Source organism: Cupressus sempervirens, chromosome 6, assembly GCF_028749045.1.
Source record: "Cupressus sempervirens isolate cs-2001-9-10 chromosome 6, ASM2874904v1, whole genome shotgun sequence".
Classification (NCBI taxonomy): Eukaryota; Viridiplantae; Streptophyta; class Pinopsida; order Cupressales; family Cupressaceae; genus Cupressus; species Cupressus sempervirens.
In genome coordinates this window covers 592,176,629-592,194,783 of record NC_143123.1, presented here as the reverse complement: position 1 = coordinate 592,194,783, position 18,155 = coordinate 592,176,629, and the positions used below count along the sequence as shown (strand labels likewise).

Below are 18,155 nucleotides of genomic sequence, written 5' to 3'. Positions count from 1 at the left end.
AACATGGATTAAGAAGACATCTGCAGCTAGAACATCATAGCAAAATGCTGTTGTGGAAAGAATGAACAAGAACTATGATTAAGGAAGCAAGTCTACCAGAAGTTTACTAGAAGGAAGTTGTACACATTGCTGTGTACACATTGAACAGAGTTCAGTACCGAAAATGATACTCTAAGACTTCATATTAACTCAGGCATGGAACAACAACTACTGTAAAATATTACAAAATATTTGGAAGTAAATGTTACATTCGAAGAGATGAAGACAAATTGGGCAAATTTGATAGCAGATCTGATGAATGATTATTTCTGGGAAACTCTACCCAGAGAAAAACCTTTCAAAAGACTAAATAAAGTTAAACTGTACCCGGAGAAAAACCTTTCAAAAGACTAAATAAAGTTATGGGAAGTACAAATGTGAGAGTTGACGAAGACTTTCAGAAGGCCCAAAGAAGATTGTTGATTATAAATCTGATAAAGAGGAGAAGAAGGAAGAAGATGAAGAATCAAGACCTTCACCTACTGCTATCGGTAAAACTCCAAGGTATTTATAGAAGCATCATTGTAAGAATCAGATTTCGGTAATAGAACAAGGGTGTTGTCATCAGAAGTAAGACAACAAAAGAACAAGCTTTATATTTTCTATTTTTAGAAGTTGAAATTATATCTGTAACAAAAGCTTGTAATGATCAGAGTTGGATCAAGGCAATGAAACAAGAGGCTAAATCAGAATGAAAAGAATCGGACTTGGGAGTTTGTTCCCAAACTGACAGGAAAGAATGTGTTTGAAACTAAATGGTTTTTCAAGAACAAATTGGATGAGAATGGTAAAGTTGTGAAACAAAGCTAAACTTATATGCAAGGTTACTTTAAGATTGAAGGAATTGACTTTGATGACACATATGCACCTGTTGCTTGGATGGAGGCCATTAGAATGTTCTTGGCATTTGCAACTTTTATGTAATGTCCCCCTATTCGAATATCTTGAAATTAAGGAACAATCAACTTAAATTCTTTTCCTTTATGAGGGAATTCGACACTAAATATAATGTAAACTCTTGAATTATCCAGATAAAGTCAATTATGTTAATTGACCAATCTCAGTGCCACTTGCTAGATAATTAGATGTGTGATATTGATATGTAACACTTGTTGTGTATTAACATAGTATTTGATACTTCTCTTGAACCGAGGATCTTATGTATATAGATATCCTTTGAGAAGTATTCAATATATCTTTTTCTTGATTTGATCCCTTGACCCTCTTAAACAGATCTGAGTATTCCTTACTATAATGATCTATCTGTCATGGTCAATGCTCCCTTAAGAATCTTATGTGCTTGTTCGTGTTTCCTTGTTCACTCGTCGTCGTTTCCATTTCTCATATTTTTCTTGATTGCTGAAAACATTACTGGTTGTTAATTTTATAATGATCACTTTCTACAAATAAATTCTTTCTAAATCAGTATTGTCTTCTTTATTTTACCATTTATTTGCTAGCAAAAACTAACTATTGTTGTTTTGTTTATGTACTCCAAAATACAATCACCGTAGCTCCTATCTTTCTTATTCTTCCCTATGATCAAAGCCTTTGAAACATAGGTATGAGTATTATGTTTCCACTTCTTTCCTTGTTATTGTCTTGTGTGCTTCCCCTCAGGCAGATTGCATTTGAAATATGTATAAATAATGTGGATCCTTGTGCAGACTGTAATTTTCCATAGCCAAGTGTTTTTCCTTCATTTTTAAAAATCTCTATGCTAAACATTTCTGATCGTATATATATTTCTATATGTCTTTGCTGATTGGTTGATGAAATGGGCGTTAAGCTATACATTTCCAAACCTCTATTCACTGATTGGTTACTATATCCTCCATTGGTATCATATTCGATATCTTTTTAAGATCATTATTGCTGAAGCTCTTAACCACCTGTATTGTCTCCAACTCGTCCACCTATATCACTGTTGACTGTCAAAATCTCATTTTCTTCTTACTCATACATTGTTGATCATATTGGACGTTGCTTAATAGTTGTACACTGACTGGTTGATTCCAAGACATGAATGGCCTATCATTCTCCTGTGTATTGACTTGATTTATAATCATCTTATTTTACTTTGCTCTGTTATGAATAGAACCATATTATTTCCAGTGTTCGTGGCTCCCTTACTGTCGGTTATATCCTGTGCTACCTCTGAGCATTGGTGATGACAGATGCCTATGTTTTAAAACCTCTATGCCATCTCCTGCTGAGTTGTATCTACAGATGTCATTCATATGTGTTTGCCGATGATGATTTGAAACTCACAGAAACTTCTGTCTGAGGATGTATTGCAGGAGTCACTAAAAATCTGAATTTTTATAATTTGTAACAACAGGTTTTCCAGGGTCTAGTTTATCATTCAACATACTCAAGGAATATAGTTACTTCTTTGTTTCATAGGAAGACAGTTATATCATTCATGTTCATGTGAATAAGATTTACTGTTAAAAACAGTTATACAAAATTTCTTAACTAAAAACTTGAATTACCATCAAATGAAATTACTACAGAAATTGAAAACCACATACCTCGGAAAACTGAGTTCAAATCAAACTAGGGATGCTTTTGCAACCACCTGGGTTAGTCCACAAATACGCTATAACAATTTCATATGACATCTATCATCTAAAAATCACTATCTTAAAATCAAATTAAATACTTCTATTATTTTAAGTTAGGGCATCACATACCGTTGTATCAAATAGGGCATTGTTTGCCTTCAGTTCATTTAGGGCTTCTGATACCGCTATCTCACTTAGGGCTTCCAATACCACGGATTCATCTAGGGCTTCCGATACCACGGATTCAATTAGGGCTTTCGATACCACTGTATCATTTAGGGTTCTAGTCATCTCTCAAATCAATTATGGCTTCAGATTCCTTTTCCTCTGATTACTTAACTATAACAGTATCTCCAGATTAGAAAATATACTTATATTCGTTATTCATATAAATGAAAGTAATATGAAGATAACAATGAAATACTTCAATTTAATCTTACCTCTTCATAAATAAAAATGATAATACTTGTTCCGATAAACAATTGAATGCATGGCTTATCTCTGTCTGATGCATATCCGACATCTTGAGAGAGGTGAAACATTGTCAGGGGCTTAACCACCCAACCTCGGACCACAACCTATCCCCACATGATCTCTAATGAGAAAGGCCCTCCCTACCTAGAATTGACAGGGAACATCTTACCATTCACTGGGCATCAAGATATATATAACACGCCATACGACTTGGCAGTAGGAGATCACCATAACAGGAATATGCATGAGCTTTTAATTAATTCATATTAAATGATAAATATTGAAATGTCATAACTGATACTGGTTCATAGTAATGATGATTTCTTTCTTACACCTCATCACCCATCTTCTTGGCTACACAGTTGGGTGAGTCCCAAGTGTTAGGATTTCTCAGAACAACCAGTTCTGTCGATTATTCAAGAAGATTACATGCATCCAACATATCACAATCTGTTATTAAAAGATTTCAAGTTGAATGTTTAGTTAATTAAATTAATCATAATCGATTTCTCTTTAACTCCATCTCTTCACCTTTGTTGGCATTCTTGCTAGTGAATTCCTTGGTGTCAAAATGTTCTAATTCATGACGGGCAATATGTTTTTTTTTAAACCTTGCAACATTTGAATACTTTCCAAGATAGATGATTATCTCTGTTTTCAAGGGTTGATTTATTGATGAGATCTCAAAGCATTATTATTAAGTTGAAAAGAAATCATACATACTTCATATATCAGCAGATGGCATAAAAGAATAATTTTAACACTTCAGTCTTAACCATCTAAGAAGATTTAAAATAAAAATATCAAATAAAACATGCAAGAGATCAGATAATGATTTACTGATTATTTGAAGTCTCAATATTCCGTATACAAATTCTATGATTTAGCATTGCAAACAAGAATACGACTTTCCAAATCAACTATACTCTCTAATAAACTTCCGGCTCAATATCATATACAGCTTCAAGGATTTAGGATGACAAGCGAATTCTAGAAGATTGTTAGTTTGCTTTCAGATTGGAAAACAATTAAATAAATATGGAAATGTAAAGCCGACCCAAAGAAATATAAGACAAGAAGTGCATAACCTTACTCTGTAATAACTGCGGTATACAATACAGTGAAATGGAGGTGGATGATGGGTGATGGACCAAATGGAAATCTCTTGGAATTGTGGGTATTATGAGTGGCAATAAACCATTTAAATAGATATGGACCATATGAGAATAAAATCTATAAAAACACTCGAAATCCATAAATCAACATTATATATTTATGAGTAATGACAGAATAAAACTGATTCAACCAACCTGAAATTATGAATTAATGAGTGAATAAGCATATAGAACAGATATGGGTAATCTGAGGTTAAAACTAATCGCATTCTCTTGAGATCCCAAAGTAGCTATGGCAGCAATGCATTTGAAACGTAAATGGCTGGAAGCAATTTCTATGTAGTAATAAAACAAACCATAACCAAGGAAGTTAACCTTTCCGACCACCTGCTCCTTCACCTGTCTCACCTGCTCCACAATAGCTTGTTTAGTTCGTCCCTAATGCCTTGCCTTGATCTGAAGCCATGTCTTAACGTAGGAGTCATGTCCTAACGTAGGAGTAGTTAAGTAGATGAAAAACACGAGAATGCAGAAAGGAGAAACGATATATCAGCTACGATCAAGGAAACTCTAATAAAAAAGGTGTTTGGGTCTAATTCGCCTCTCCATTTTGTATGCAATGGTGATTGGTAATATATAAAGGTATGCACTGCTATCAGGCTTCGGTGCTAATGACACAGGATTCTGGAAAACAGTGACCACTCGAGCATGAAAGGTGCATAAATAAGTTTGAGCCGACCTTACGGCTGCCCAGCAGTTACATAAGATCATACTCAATTCTTTATTCAATTGGCTAGAAAGAAAATAAAGAGGAGGGAAAAATTAAAAAGAAAGAAGATAAAGAGTTTATTTAAATAATTCATATTATTTATATTATCTTATATGTACTTATAAACATTATTTTATTAAATTATTTAATTTTAATGGTTCCAAATCATTTTATATTATATGCACATTTGTAAATATTAATTAAGATAATGTGATGAAAGAGAAATTTACTTTTATATTTAAACTTAATTTATTTAATTAAATTATTAAATAACTCATGCAAGTCCTGCTGATGTATTCTATTTCAAATTGCTAGGTCCTTTACCTGTCTACCCAGTGATGGTGACGCACTGCCTAATTCTTTTCTCACAATGCTTCCCCCCCTTCGGCATGCTCCTTGCAAGAATTTTCTCCGTAATTAAATTATAAATTATATAATCATAAATAATCTTAACAGTTAACCTTTCATCCTAATTTCATGAATTTGCGATTAACGATCAACTAACATGTCATCTGCACTTGAAATTATAACGACCGACTAACTTACCATTTCGCCAAATTATATCAAATTAAACTATCAATTGACTTCATGCGAACCTCAACGGCTATATTTCAAACTAGGTGAAAAATTGGGATGTAACATAATTCGTTCGCCCGTATATTCAACCATATATTACATCCTTCCTTAATTAGAGATTGCGTTTGGTATACGAAATCTATAAGTTATTGATGTGTTTTGATTGAACTTGTTCTTTGTATATATAGTAATATATGAATAATAGATTGTATGGAAGGACACAACTGGTCGGACCTAGTTATTATTAGATCAACTTATCTCTCTTAATGGTATCATTTATTTAGTTATTATTACTACATGATGAACATATTTATTGTTCATTTATATATTAGTTAATATATTTTTGAATATATTTATCTTGTAAGAATGTTATCTAATGTATATAATAATAATAATTTTTTATATATGTTTAATAATTAGTTCTATCGAATTGATTATAATAATACTTGTGTCAAATTTTTACCATTTATCATTCCTTTATTTAATTATTATATTTTAATTACATTATAATCATATATAATAGATAATATGATTGTATTGATTAATCTATATTCTCTGTTACTAATTCTCTTATTATATTTATAATATACAATAATAAATAATATTATAATTTATTATTGTTTATTCTATATTTAATTTATTATATTATTAAATCTTATAAATATGGGGACAAATCTTATAATTTTTTACCATTTATCATTCCTTTATTCAATTATTATATTTTAATTACATTATAATCATATATAATAGATAATATGATTGTATTTACTATTGATTAATCTATATTATATGTTACTAATTCTCTTATTATATTTATAATATACAATAATAAATTATATTATAATTTATTATTGTTTATTTTGTATTAATGTGTTATATTATTAAATCTTATAAATATGGGGACATAACAACTAGGCATTTGCAACATTTAGAAGATTTAAGGTCTGCCAGATGGGTGTCTAGTCAACATTTACGAAGAGTGAGGTGAAGGAAGAAGTTTACATTGAGTAAGGAGAAGGATTCGAATCAAAAGTAAATCCAAATGCAGTTTGTAGATTGAAGAAGGCATTTAATGGATTGAAACAGATACCTAGAGCCTAGTATGGTATGTTGGATAAATACTTGATCAGTCAAGGATATAGGAAAGGTTGGTTAGACAACAATCTGCACTTCAAAGTAGATACCAACAAAATTTTGATAGTTGTATATATGGATGATATCATCTTTGGAGGCAAAGATGATTTGTGTAAGAAGTTTGCCGAAGATATATAGAAAGAATTTGAAAAGTCTATAATTGGTGAATTTCTTTCTTTCTTGGATTGCTAGTGAATCAATATAGAAAATGTATTTTTATCTCTCAATCCAATTATGTGAAGGAATTGTTGAAGAAGTTAGGTTTAAAAAATCAAAGGCAGTAAGCACTCCTATTGTTACTGCCTATAAACTGACCAAATAAGACAACTCACCAAAAGAAGATGCGAGTAAGTATAGATCAATAGTTGTAGGATTGTTGTACCTAATTGCGTCTAGACCAGATATCATGTATGCAGTATGCTTGGAAGCCAAATTTCAGCAATAACCGAAAGCATCTCATGTTATAGTGGTGAAGAGGATCTTTAGATACATGAAAGGGACTAACGATTATGGGTTATGCTATCCAAAGGGATCAGACTTCACACCGATAGTATACGTAGATGTCAATTGGGCAGGACCTTTAGATGATTGGAAGATTACTAGTGGGGGAGCCTTCTTTCTTGGCTGTTGGTTAGTTGCTTGGTCAAGCAAGGAGGATTCTTAACACTTTCAATTGCTGAATCAGAATATAGTGCAACATCCTTGTGTTGTACACAAGCATTATGATGGAGTCTTTGAAGAGCATAGGACTTAGTAAGCTAGTTCATAATACAAGTGCTATAAATATGTTAAGGAATCTAGTAATGCATTGTAACACAAAACATATTGACATCAGATGTCACTTTATCAGAGAAAAGGTTGGGGCCAAAGAAGTTAAACTGGAATATGTACCGAGAAAGAAGCAGGTCACAAATATATTCTCAAGACCTTTGTGCAAGGATATATTCGAGTATCTCAAAGGTAAGTTGGGTGTTCTTCCCTTTCTTGGTGCTCATTAGTGCGCACTAGTGTTTGTAATGGTTTAGTGGTTTTGCACATCTATATCTTTTTGGATTAGTATTGGCGGGCTTCCTCTCAGGGAAAGCAAAATGTGTTAGTAAGTGGGAGCATTATTTTATTTTCTGGCCCTCATTGTTGTTAAGGAGAGTTTTGAGGGTTTTTGGTGTTGTTCTTTCTGTGTTTTGTTATTGATGAATGTTGCCATCAACAACACAGGGGAGATTGATGGTTATCATTTATGTCAACATCTTTCTCACAACCTCTGGTCTATTAGTAGTTGTTTATTGTTTATTACCAGTGGCTGAACATTAATTGTTTTACCATCTTGTGCCTCGGTGGTGGTGGGCATTTGTTGGATTATGTTTTGGGTCAATTTTTTGTGTAGTGTGTGGTTTTGATTTTGGTCTCAACAAACTTTCCTAGTGTGTTCACCATAACTGTTGGTATTGAAGATTGTTGTAGCATTTTGGAGTGCTCGAGGAGGTGTGACCTATCTCAAATCTATTTTAGCCTATAGATTTGTGGCATGCATCCAGTATAAATAAAGTATCATTTCAAGTGATATATATTCAAGTCCATGTAGGTGAATTTGTGTGATCTTGTTTGCTTATATGTGAGCTTGTTTTCTTATATGTGAGCTTTATGCAATGCAAGTGTGAGCTTAGTTAGCTGATTTGAGTAGGTGCAGACAATAGTAGACTGTAATTGCAAAGGCTTGACAACTATATCCTATGGTGGTTTCTACTTTATCTATCATATATTGGCTATAAACCTATTGACAATGAGCCTTATTGTCTTTGTGGGGCGTAGCCACTCTAACAGTGAAGCTTACCAACTATACTTGTTCTTATTGCTGTGAGCATTTTCAGGCAATTAGCCATTTTAAAGAAATCACCTTAACCGGCGTCACCTTAGTAGCGTCACCTTAGTGGGTGGTTTTCATTTCATGAGAATTAGCTTCCCCATGATTCTTCCCATTTTGGGTTTTCCATGTAAATCCTGGTGTTAATTGTGTCAGTGTTCCTATGCGTTCATGCTTATCTTCCTTTTGGTGATTTACTATTCTTTAACTGAAAGATCTTTAGTGGTGGAAGCAGCAAATCAAAAGTTTTTTTAATGGTGTGGGAATAACTGATTCACCCTTCTCTCAGTTATTCGGCCCGTTCAACAATATCACTTCTCAGAGCACACCAGCCTCTGTCTCTCTCCCTGACTTTTTCCTCATTTTCCTTGAGTTTTATAATTTCAAAATAGGGGCTAGCTTTAAATATGGATGGGATTCCTTTGTAATGCGTGAGTGGAGGAGGCTGTATAGGAGTTGTGAGTTGATATTTTTCCTTGTTGTGCATTGCTTTATATCACTTGAAAGTTGAAATGATATTTATTCTTGGCAACCTTGAATAAGGGGAAGAGTCATGTAGATAAATGGTGTGATGTCATTATCACTGCTGGACAACTTTTTTATGCCAAATGAGTTTATTTGCTCCATTATTTTTGTGCAACAGCTTTGTAACGACTGCTGGTATTTTAAGGATCAGGTTTGATTAGTGAAGATTGCGATAAGTAATGTCTTCTGCATGGAAGATAAAAATAGGAAAATCAATAGGAAATGGATGGAGTGTTAATAAATTCTGCATTTGCTGGGTAGTCAGATGACTAAAGTGGTTTGTAAAGATGCATATTGTATTTTCAATCATGGGTCAATATTCTTTAGTAGTGATGCATTAATGTAGAATGCTGGGCATTTTTTGGTTAACTATTTCCACTGTGATCAGTAGTTAAAACAGAGGAGATGGAACAGTCATATAGAGTTTTTTTAAAGTGCCAGATGATATATTCAGCTACGCATAAAGGAGATGAGATGTAATAATGGAGTTGTACTGTTTTAAAAGAGAGAATTGATGACTGTTCTTTGGGTAGCTGGGCCTTGTCAAAGTTGGATAAGAGGAAAATGGGTCTGAGAAGGTGTGATTAAGTGAAGTGTGCAAGATGTGAGTGTGGGTATAAATTACACGTAGCTTCAGTCTATTACATCATATACACCGATGAATTTGTAGTGATATTATGAAGTTAGGATGGTTGATTGGGTTGGTGCTCTCTATGGTTTGTTGCCTGTTGGGTTGGTGCCCATTCTGTTAATGAAAGCTATTGAATGGCATGGCTTTTTAGCTGAGAAGTTTTTCCATGAGAAGTTTGGTGTTAGCATTTTTTGATGGTTGCTCTCTTTATGTTTATGTTGTTTATGCATTCAAAAATTTGGAAGTTTTGAAATACTGATTCCTCCCTCCTCTCAGTATTTCCCATGTGCCCTTAAAATACATCTATTAGTAAACACAGTGTGAAACTTACTTATTCTTCTAGAGCATATCACAAGGAAATGAAAACAAGTGCTAGGAGTTGCACACGTGTACTACAATGAAAGTAAATGTCTAAGATGACATACAACAGACATTATTAACAACTAGCACTTGAGTTATGGCAAATAAGATTGGGTAAATTTTTTTTGGCAAGCACCAACATGTGCATTGAAATCGCTTAAACTAACCATTCACTTCTCACAGTTAAAGTCACTATTGGCATGGCACTTGGGCACAAATGTGGGAAAATATTAATAATGATATAAATTAGATTCACCATAGAATACCATCCATTTTTCCTCGATGCCAAGAATGAGGGATTATAGTTGGTTTTGTCAAGAGAGAAGAAAATTATAGAACAGGACTACCAAGAAGAAAATGTTGGTGGTAGACTAAGAAAGAAATCTTGTGGTTGGGTGATGGAGTCCAGGCATTATTCTTTCCGCTATCAAGATCTATTTGTGATTCAAGAACTCTTAAGTAAGCGGTCCAATCAAATAAATCACTATTCTCATGCATCTTGATGACATCATTCTGTGATCAGAGACTCCGGCTCTGAGAGTAATCAAAGAGCAGGCAGTTCTGGGGCAGAAGGATATGGATCAACCTAATTTTGTCAGCAAATGGGAAAATTATCAGGTTCTATTCTCCCAAGTATGACAGACAATTTAGGGATTATCAAATATAAGTAGTAGTGAGTTGTGATCTTATGGTGTTATTCAATATTACCGTTTTTCTTTGCATTCACTTTCCCACGGCAAATGGATTGGTTGGCAGTATTAGATCACCAAGCATACTCATAATAGTGATTTGTGTGGCATGCCCATGCTTTCCAATTTGGTTTACATTCTTTGATCATGTAAATTAATGCACCTTTTTTCTTTTTTCAATCATTCTCATTGTGCATGTCTTGTGGATCTCAAATCCATTTTCCTTTTGCCCCTAAGTTGTCAAAGAAACATTAAATTTTTTGCATGCATGTCTATCAAAATGGTTGCAACTGCTTCATTTAGAAAATCCCTATATCCATACCTATTGACAAAGTTTGTGAATGGGACTTCCACTTGCCAATTGCCAATTTCATTGTGCAGAACCTTCTAAAAGCAATCTTCAATTCGTTTTATGTTTATTGTCCAATCATTTGATTCAATAAGGTTACATATCAAAGAGGTAATTTATCAATGGTTAGTATGCTTGTCTATGCTTTCACATTCTACATATGTTTCTATTAATGCCCATCTTGTTTAATGGATGGATGCCTATCCTGTTTGATAGATAGGTGATGGATTTCCATCCTGTTAGCTCGATGGATGCCTACCCAGTTTGGTGGACAGATGTCTATTCTATTCGATGGATAGATGAATAGCTGACTATACAAGCGAATGAACATTTATCAACTTCAATGAATAGCCAAAAAAAGGGTACTTTTGGGTTGGAATATTTAAGATATTATGCCACAAGTAAGGAGAAAGCAAGTAATTGGCAGTCTATTATCATCAAAGAGTATTATATATGCAAAGGATGGCAAAAAAAGCATAAACAAAAAACTGCAATGATATATTGCAACATTATCTTAAAGACAAGTATAATATATGCTCGAAGGGAGAAGTTGTTGAGTTATAAGAATTTGTTTTCATTGCATCTGCCTTATGGTTGAAATTATGTTGGTAAAATTTTCCTGCTCTCGTTCAAAATCATGCTGACTTAAAAATCCCCGAGGTTGAATTTCATACACTTTTAACTTGCACTCAAATTGATCTACTTATAGAAGATATTTGAATATTTGAATGTCAAATTTCGAGTGGTGCTATAGATCAATGTGATATATTAATATAATTTCTATTTCAATGATACACTTTGATTGGTGTTATAAACCAATAGATTTTAATGCACATTAGAAGGATGTTTCTAACAGTGGATGCCTGCCATCATTTTGTTTAGCTAGCTTTTATGATTCTAAATTTTAATTCATTATTAAGGCTGATGTAGTGCAAAAGTCATATCCACAAAAATAATAACAAATCTAATATAAATCTCTTGTCATCTTGCACTAAATTCTTATTTAATCACTCTCTCTCAATTTTAGGACATTTTTGAGATGTTTGGACCGTTTGTGGATGGGTTGAAGTTTGATGGAGGATCATATAGCTCCATGCCAAAAACATTTATCAAGGAAATTACAGGCATAGCTCACAAACACAATGTTAATGTTGGTACTGGTGATTGGGCTGATCACTTACTACAGAGAGGGCCTAGTGCTTTCAGAAAATATGTGCAGGTACACTTTTCCTCCCTCTTATGGATTTGTGCAAATCTTTGTATGCTTAATTGTTAATGACTTCGGAACATATACATTTTTTATCTGTTTTTGAACAGCTAAAATCTAGAATTTATATACCCTGTTTGAAACACTTCACCGTCTAATGCCTCAAAGTGCAATAAGTTGAGACTCGTTATTATTTTTTCCAATACCCGAGCATATGTGAAATGGAGGGTGTAAATGAACTATAAGCTCACTGATACTGAGAACGCAGAAATGTTTTCTTACTATTTTCTTTTCCTAGGTTCATCTAAATTTTTGTTTCCTATGGATTCCTATTTCTTTGCAAGTGTAAGGAATGTTAAACTGAGATAAACAAGAAGATGATTCAGATTGACAGAAAACTATGTAATGGACAATTTTGTCAAGTCTTCGAAAGATTCTTTGGAGACAATCTTGTGAATTTATGTGCCCTCCTATAAAGCACTGTGAAAATGTCTTTTGTATTATGGAAGCGAAAAAGAAATGCTGAGGACAAACAATCACATATACACGAATTATATGCATCAAGCATATATATTGTTATAGTGCCTTTTAAGCACACTCAAAATTCAGCAGAAGCTATATTGTAAATAGTATAGAAGATTAAAATCTTTGCTGCTTGAACTATCAACTAACAGTTTGCTCCCACGATATACTTATGAATGTCGCCAAGCTTTTTTCTTATATTCTTCAGGATTCTGCTTGATTTTTAAATTGAGGTTCTATTCTAGCTGTCTGGTATTGTTTTTGAATTTTGTTTTACTATAGTCACCTCAAGTTATCAGGTACTTGACTGTTAGTTCTACAGTTTACTGCCGTTATATTGATGTAAGAATTTCCTAGTCTTTATAGGTGTCTACTAAGGCTCTAAAGTCAGCTACAAACTCCAAAAATCAAAATTTGGATTCATTTGATACAAGTGCTTACTGTTCAATAAAATACTTATTTACTATCAAAGCACCAATCAAGAATTGTAGTATCAGATGCAACCCATTTAGAACTTCTGAATACATATATGAGAAAATTCTAAACTAAAGACAGGGAGGAGGGAGTTCCACTTAATTCAATTGGATAGATTAATAAATGGGAATTTTGGAGTATCTTGAATCTTTTTAAGAGCATTGTCTCTTCAGTTATGTTGGTGGATTGCTGGTCAATGAGGAACCTGTATTTCTTATTGTATGTGGGGAGGATATGCGTGCTTTCCAAGTTTATTAGTTGTATCAGAATCTGGATCAACTTGAGCAGATCCTTCATTTTGGAATTGGATCAACTTCAGCAGGTCCTTCAATTTTCATGTTGTATTAGCAGTTTTATCAGGAATAGGGTCAGCTTGAGCAGATAATTTTTTTTGTATACTCGGAACAAGTTAGGTAATATTAGAATTAGAAGAAAAAAATAGCATCTCAGTGCATGCTTGTAGGTCCATATAATTGCATTGTGTGAGGCAGTTCTCTGGTTAACACAAGCTTTTGAAGAAAAAAAAGGAGAGCAGATGCCCTGAAATCTGTTTATTCCAAGCTAAAATAGACGAGTCTTCATCAAAAAACGGATGCTTCTTCAACCATCATTTCTATGTCATAAATTTTCAACACTTGAGCCAAGTATAAGAGAATACGTTGCACTATGACTACTTCCCAGTATATCTCTTCCTCTAACTTAACATCTTTCTTGAGCCATGCATAAGAGAGTATGTTGCACTATGATTTCTTCCTGGCATATGTCTTGGTCAAACAAAATCTCCTTCTTCTTCTTCCTGTCTATCTTTTCCTGTCTCGATTCCATAGACAATCACTAAGAAATGTGTCTAATTCATCTTCTGTAGCCTTCTATGTTACAGACATTGGTGTAAAATCTACACACAATTCATGAAATCAACCTGATTTTTCTCCCTCGAATTTCATAATTTTATTGTTCAACAAATTGTTAAATATTAATTCATTCTCACAGGAAAAAAAAGTCCTGAATATGCGTACAGAATTTGAAACTTAATAAAACAGAATAGATTGTATTAATAAGGCACTCTTAAATAGAGTTTATAGATGCTATAAAAAGTGTTCAGTAAAAACCAAACAAGCCTAAATAAAGACATCTAAAAATAGACCAGAGTAAGAAAACTAATAATAAAGCCTAAATGACCGTTGATTTAGATTCTAGAAGAAGAAGCTAAATATAGCAAGAACCTAGGATTCTAAAAATATTCTAATACCCTCCCTTAATGGTCATTCTATCAACTACCCAGCAGAAGACTCTACATGCTGTTGATTTTATGTTAGTGCTCGTTAACCACAGGCAAACCATCAGATCTGTTGTCTTCCCAACCATAGATGATAAGCTCTTATCATCACCCTGAGCACATTGCATATTTCAGTATTCATAACAATTGATGCAGGAATGACCTTGCATATATATGAATCAACACCACCTAATACACCTTCAGTCAGCCTTGTAGTTTTGGTGCCAAGAATAGGATCAAATGTATTAGTTACATGCTACATTCATATAGGTCTTGCCCATTTACCTAATTGCAAGTTACATGAATTGCCCAAATAGGGCCAGACCCAAATAAGGGTTGATATGACAGTTCATTAGCAACATGACTAAGGCCAACAAGCCAATTAGAAATTAGGTGTACTAGGTCAATCCTAGAAGGGATCCGACCTAGCTACACATCAACATGCCTTAGCTACGGAGGATTCCTTCTCAATGTTTGAGTGACATAGTGCCAACCATCATGGCTACTCCCATGAAAGTGCAAGCGAAAACAACTGCCATGACAACTCCTAGAGGGTGGGTCCATCATGGCGACTTCCATGAATGGAAACACAAGTCATCATCAATTGGAAAGAGTTAATTGCTTGGATAATTGATATGGAGAATTATTATCAAGTATGAAGATATAGAAGATCCCAAAAGGGTCAAATTTACAAAGACCAAATTGATAGGCCATGCCAATGTTTGGTGGAAAAAGGTACAATTACAAAGAGTCATGAAAGGAAAATGAAAGATCACTACATGAAATCGGATAATGAAGAAGTTAAAGAAATAGTTCATTCTTGTTGACTTTGAGTTAGAATTGCTGAAAAAAATTTCATGTTTGAAGCAAGTGAAAAAGTGGATATAAGAGAACATGGAAGAGTCCTATAAGTTCATCAGTAGAATGAACCATTTAGTGTCTAAGGAGAAGATATCCTTATATTTAAATGTGTTCAACAAATTATATACGAAGTATTAGCTCTATCATTCAATAAAGGTCAAGGGCACTGAAGTGGAGAAACGATACAAAAATAATGACAAAGGATGACAATTATGTTTAAGAGATAATATCATGCAAGCCGCCAACCTCGCACATTAAGAAGGATGGTAAATTAAAAGGTTATAACATTTTATATATAAATAAATGGAACATTGATGATAAAGAAAAGCATATAAGAACAAGAATGAATATGATCAACTTTTGTGCAATTAGGGATCACAATAAGCAACGATAAAAGCTCCAATCTATAATGCAAGCACCAATGTTAAGCAGTAAACAAAAGAAGTAATCCATTGCAAATAATGACATGTCAGCAAATTTATGGTGATTGATTGTAAAGGCAGATTATGGAAGGTGGCAATTCATTAAAATGGTGAAGGCAATAATGAAACAAATTGGATCTGTTGGCATTGGTAGTGTATTATAAAGGTAGTGATAATGTTCAGATTTAGTATACTGATTCAGTGAAAAAATTATGGCAAGTTCCTTAAAAGGGTGTGATGGTGATCAAGAAGAGCAAGAGACTAATATAAATACAAGATTATGGTAATTGATGCTCAAATATGATAACTTCTCATATGAAGGGAGGTGTCTTTATAAGATTTGAATATATAAATTAGATATGAAGTATTGTGAAAAACTCAGAAAAAGGCATTAATTGAGCATTTTTTATTTATTCATTCCAGAATTGGACTGCTCTTATAGAGAAACTAACAACCAAGGGTGGCAATCTACCCACCATAACAAGGCCAAGGATACAGAATATTAACGTCTAAATCAGAAAAAAACACCAAATATTGCCATTACAAGACTATCATATTAGATAAGCAATTGTTTACTCCCTACGAGATGAGTTTGTTTACATTGTACAAAGTAAACATGGGCTTCCCCAAGTAGTATATGGAACATAATAATTTAAATCGAATCCATACACATAATAGTGTTAGAATAATTAACTTTATTTCTTGTAATGTCATAACAACAATACTCCATTCGCGGTGCCATTCAGCTACATATAAAGTGCTCAATGGTTGGTTGAGTACATCAACCGTTGCCAACCTCTTACTGGTACCCGAGAACCATCATTACATTGCCATTAATAATTAAAGCATATAATATAAGTATTATTCTCACTAACTAAACCATGACTAACATTACTCCCCCTATAAAATAAGTCATCTTCTAGATGATTGCAGCAAAAAACTGCGGATGTGTACAAAAGAAAATCAAATCCAACAGAAGAAGGGTGAGGGAGGGTGTTGGACACGGATTTGCTAGCTAAAAAGCTTGAGATCTTGATCTGCAAATGTTTATTTCTCCTGTGTTGCTTTAGAAATCTAAGTGCACATCAAGTACTTTTTGAGTGCTCTCTAGTTTCCCAAAGGCGGTTACTAGTTGCTCTTTCTTTCCTACACGATCTATCTTTTTCTAAGCTAATTCGTTCTCCAACTCCCTTACTTTCACTTGCAAAGGTGCTTCTTGCACTACTACCGGAGCTTGCCCCTTTTCTAGCTTCCATGTTGCTCATGTCATCTTTGTAGCTGAAGGAATGTATCTAAAAAGGTCTTCTCTATGCTGTAGAGAATACTTGTCATACTTGCCCATTGTGCTAGAATGTGTAACCTTCCCCATGCTTCTACCATCTCCGGATCATAGTATGCGCGCATTCATGGGCTGTGAGATTTGCTGTGAAATCTCTCTCACATTCCTCCATGAATCTCAGGAGCCTTTCTACCTCCATGGTAAGAGGACCCATGTCCAACTCATAAGAGAGGTTTTCTACCCTTCATGCAACTACAACCATTGCCTTCTACTTAGTTGAGAATCCTTATGTGGATGTTCCAAATCTAGAATTGGAAGCCTTTCCTTGAGAGGTCTTTAGTACACGGCCTCTGTCAATGGTTCGTCACTCCTTCCTCTTAAAGAGGTGGTCTTACGCCCAATTCTCCCCAATCCTACCTCAACAGCCTCTACTTGTGGCGCTAATGGTGCCTCCTCTCTCTCCCCATCAACGTGCTACCCATCAATAATATAGGTGAGGGCGGTGGGATATCATCAATCCCCATTTGAAATTTTGCTAAGAGTTGTGTATCTCATTCTTTGCATTGATGTCAGGTATATCTATATCAGATACATCTCCCTTCTTATGATCTCGCTGAACTTCAATAGTGCCCACTCAATCTGTATCTACACCTTTGGTCACTGTCAACTTTGGGGATGAAATTGCCTCATATCCCATAGGGGTCATCTTGTACCAAAGTTGTAAATGTTGTAGCTGGGGTGACCACTGCAGTAGGAGGTGCAGGTGTGACTATTAATGCATTGGGGATAGCTTGTCAGATGTTGTATGAAGTTAACATACGAATAGCATGGGGCTGATTTTGTGTGCTCTTAAGTCTACTATCTTTGTTTGCGGTACCCAACTTGTTCCCTCTGTTGGGACAAAGTGGGCTGAATGTGATCTTCGGTATTGTAGATCGCTTGGAACCCTAGCTAGGTACCATTGGTCTGGATCTCCCTGCATGTGTTTCTGGTATGGGTTTGGTATGTCTGGCTCTTCTTGTGCT

The 18,155-nt window shown here is 34.3% G+C and overlaps 1 protein-coding gene across 1 annotated transcript in view; it reads left to right on the top strand.

Annotated features, from left to right (window-relative positions):
- HSA32 (Aldolase-type TIM barrel family protein) overlaps positions 1–18,155 on the top strand; it is a 107,561-nt gene that overhangs the window by 51,275 nt on the left and 38,131 nt on the right. Inside the window, exon 2 of the mRNA XM_089789040.1 lies at positions 12,117–12,308. Coding sequence (XP_089645166.1) covers positions 12,117–12,308 — 192 coding nt within the window. The remainder of the gene's footprint in view (positions 1–12,116; positions 12,309–18,155) is intronic.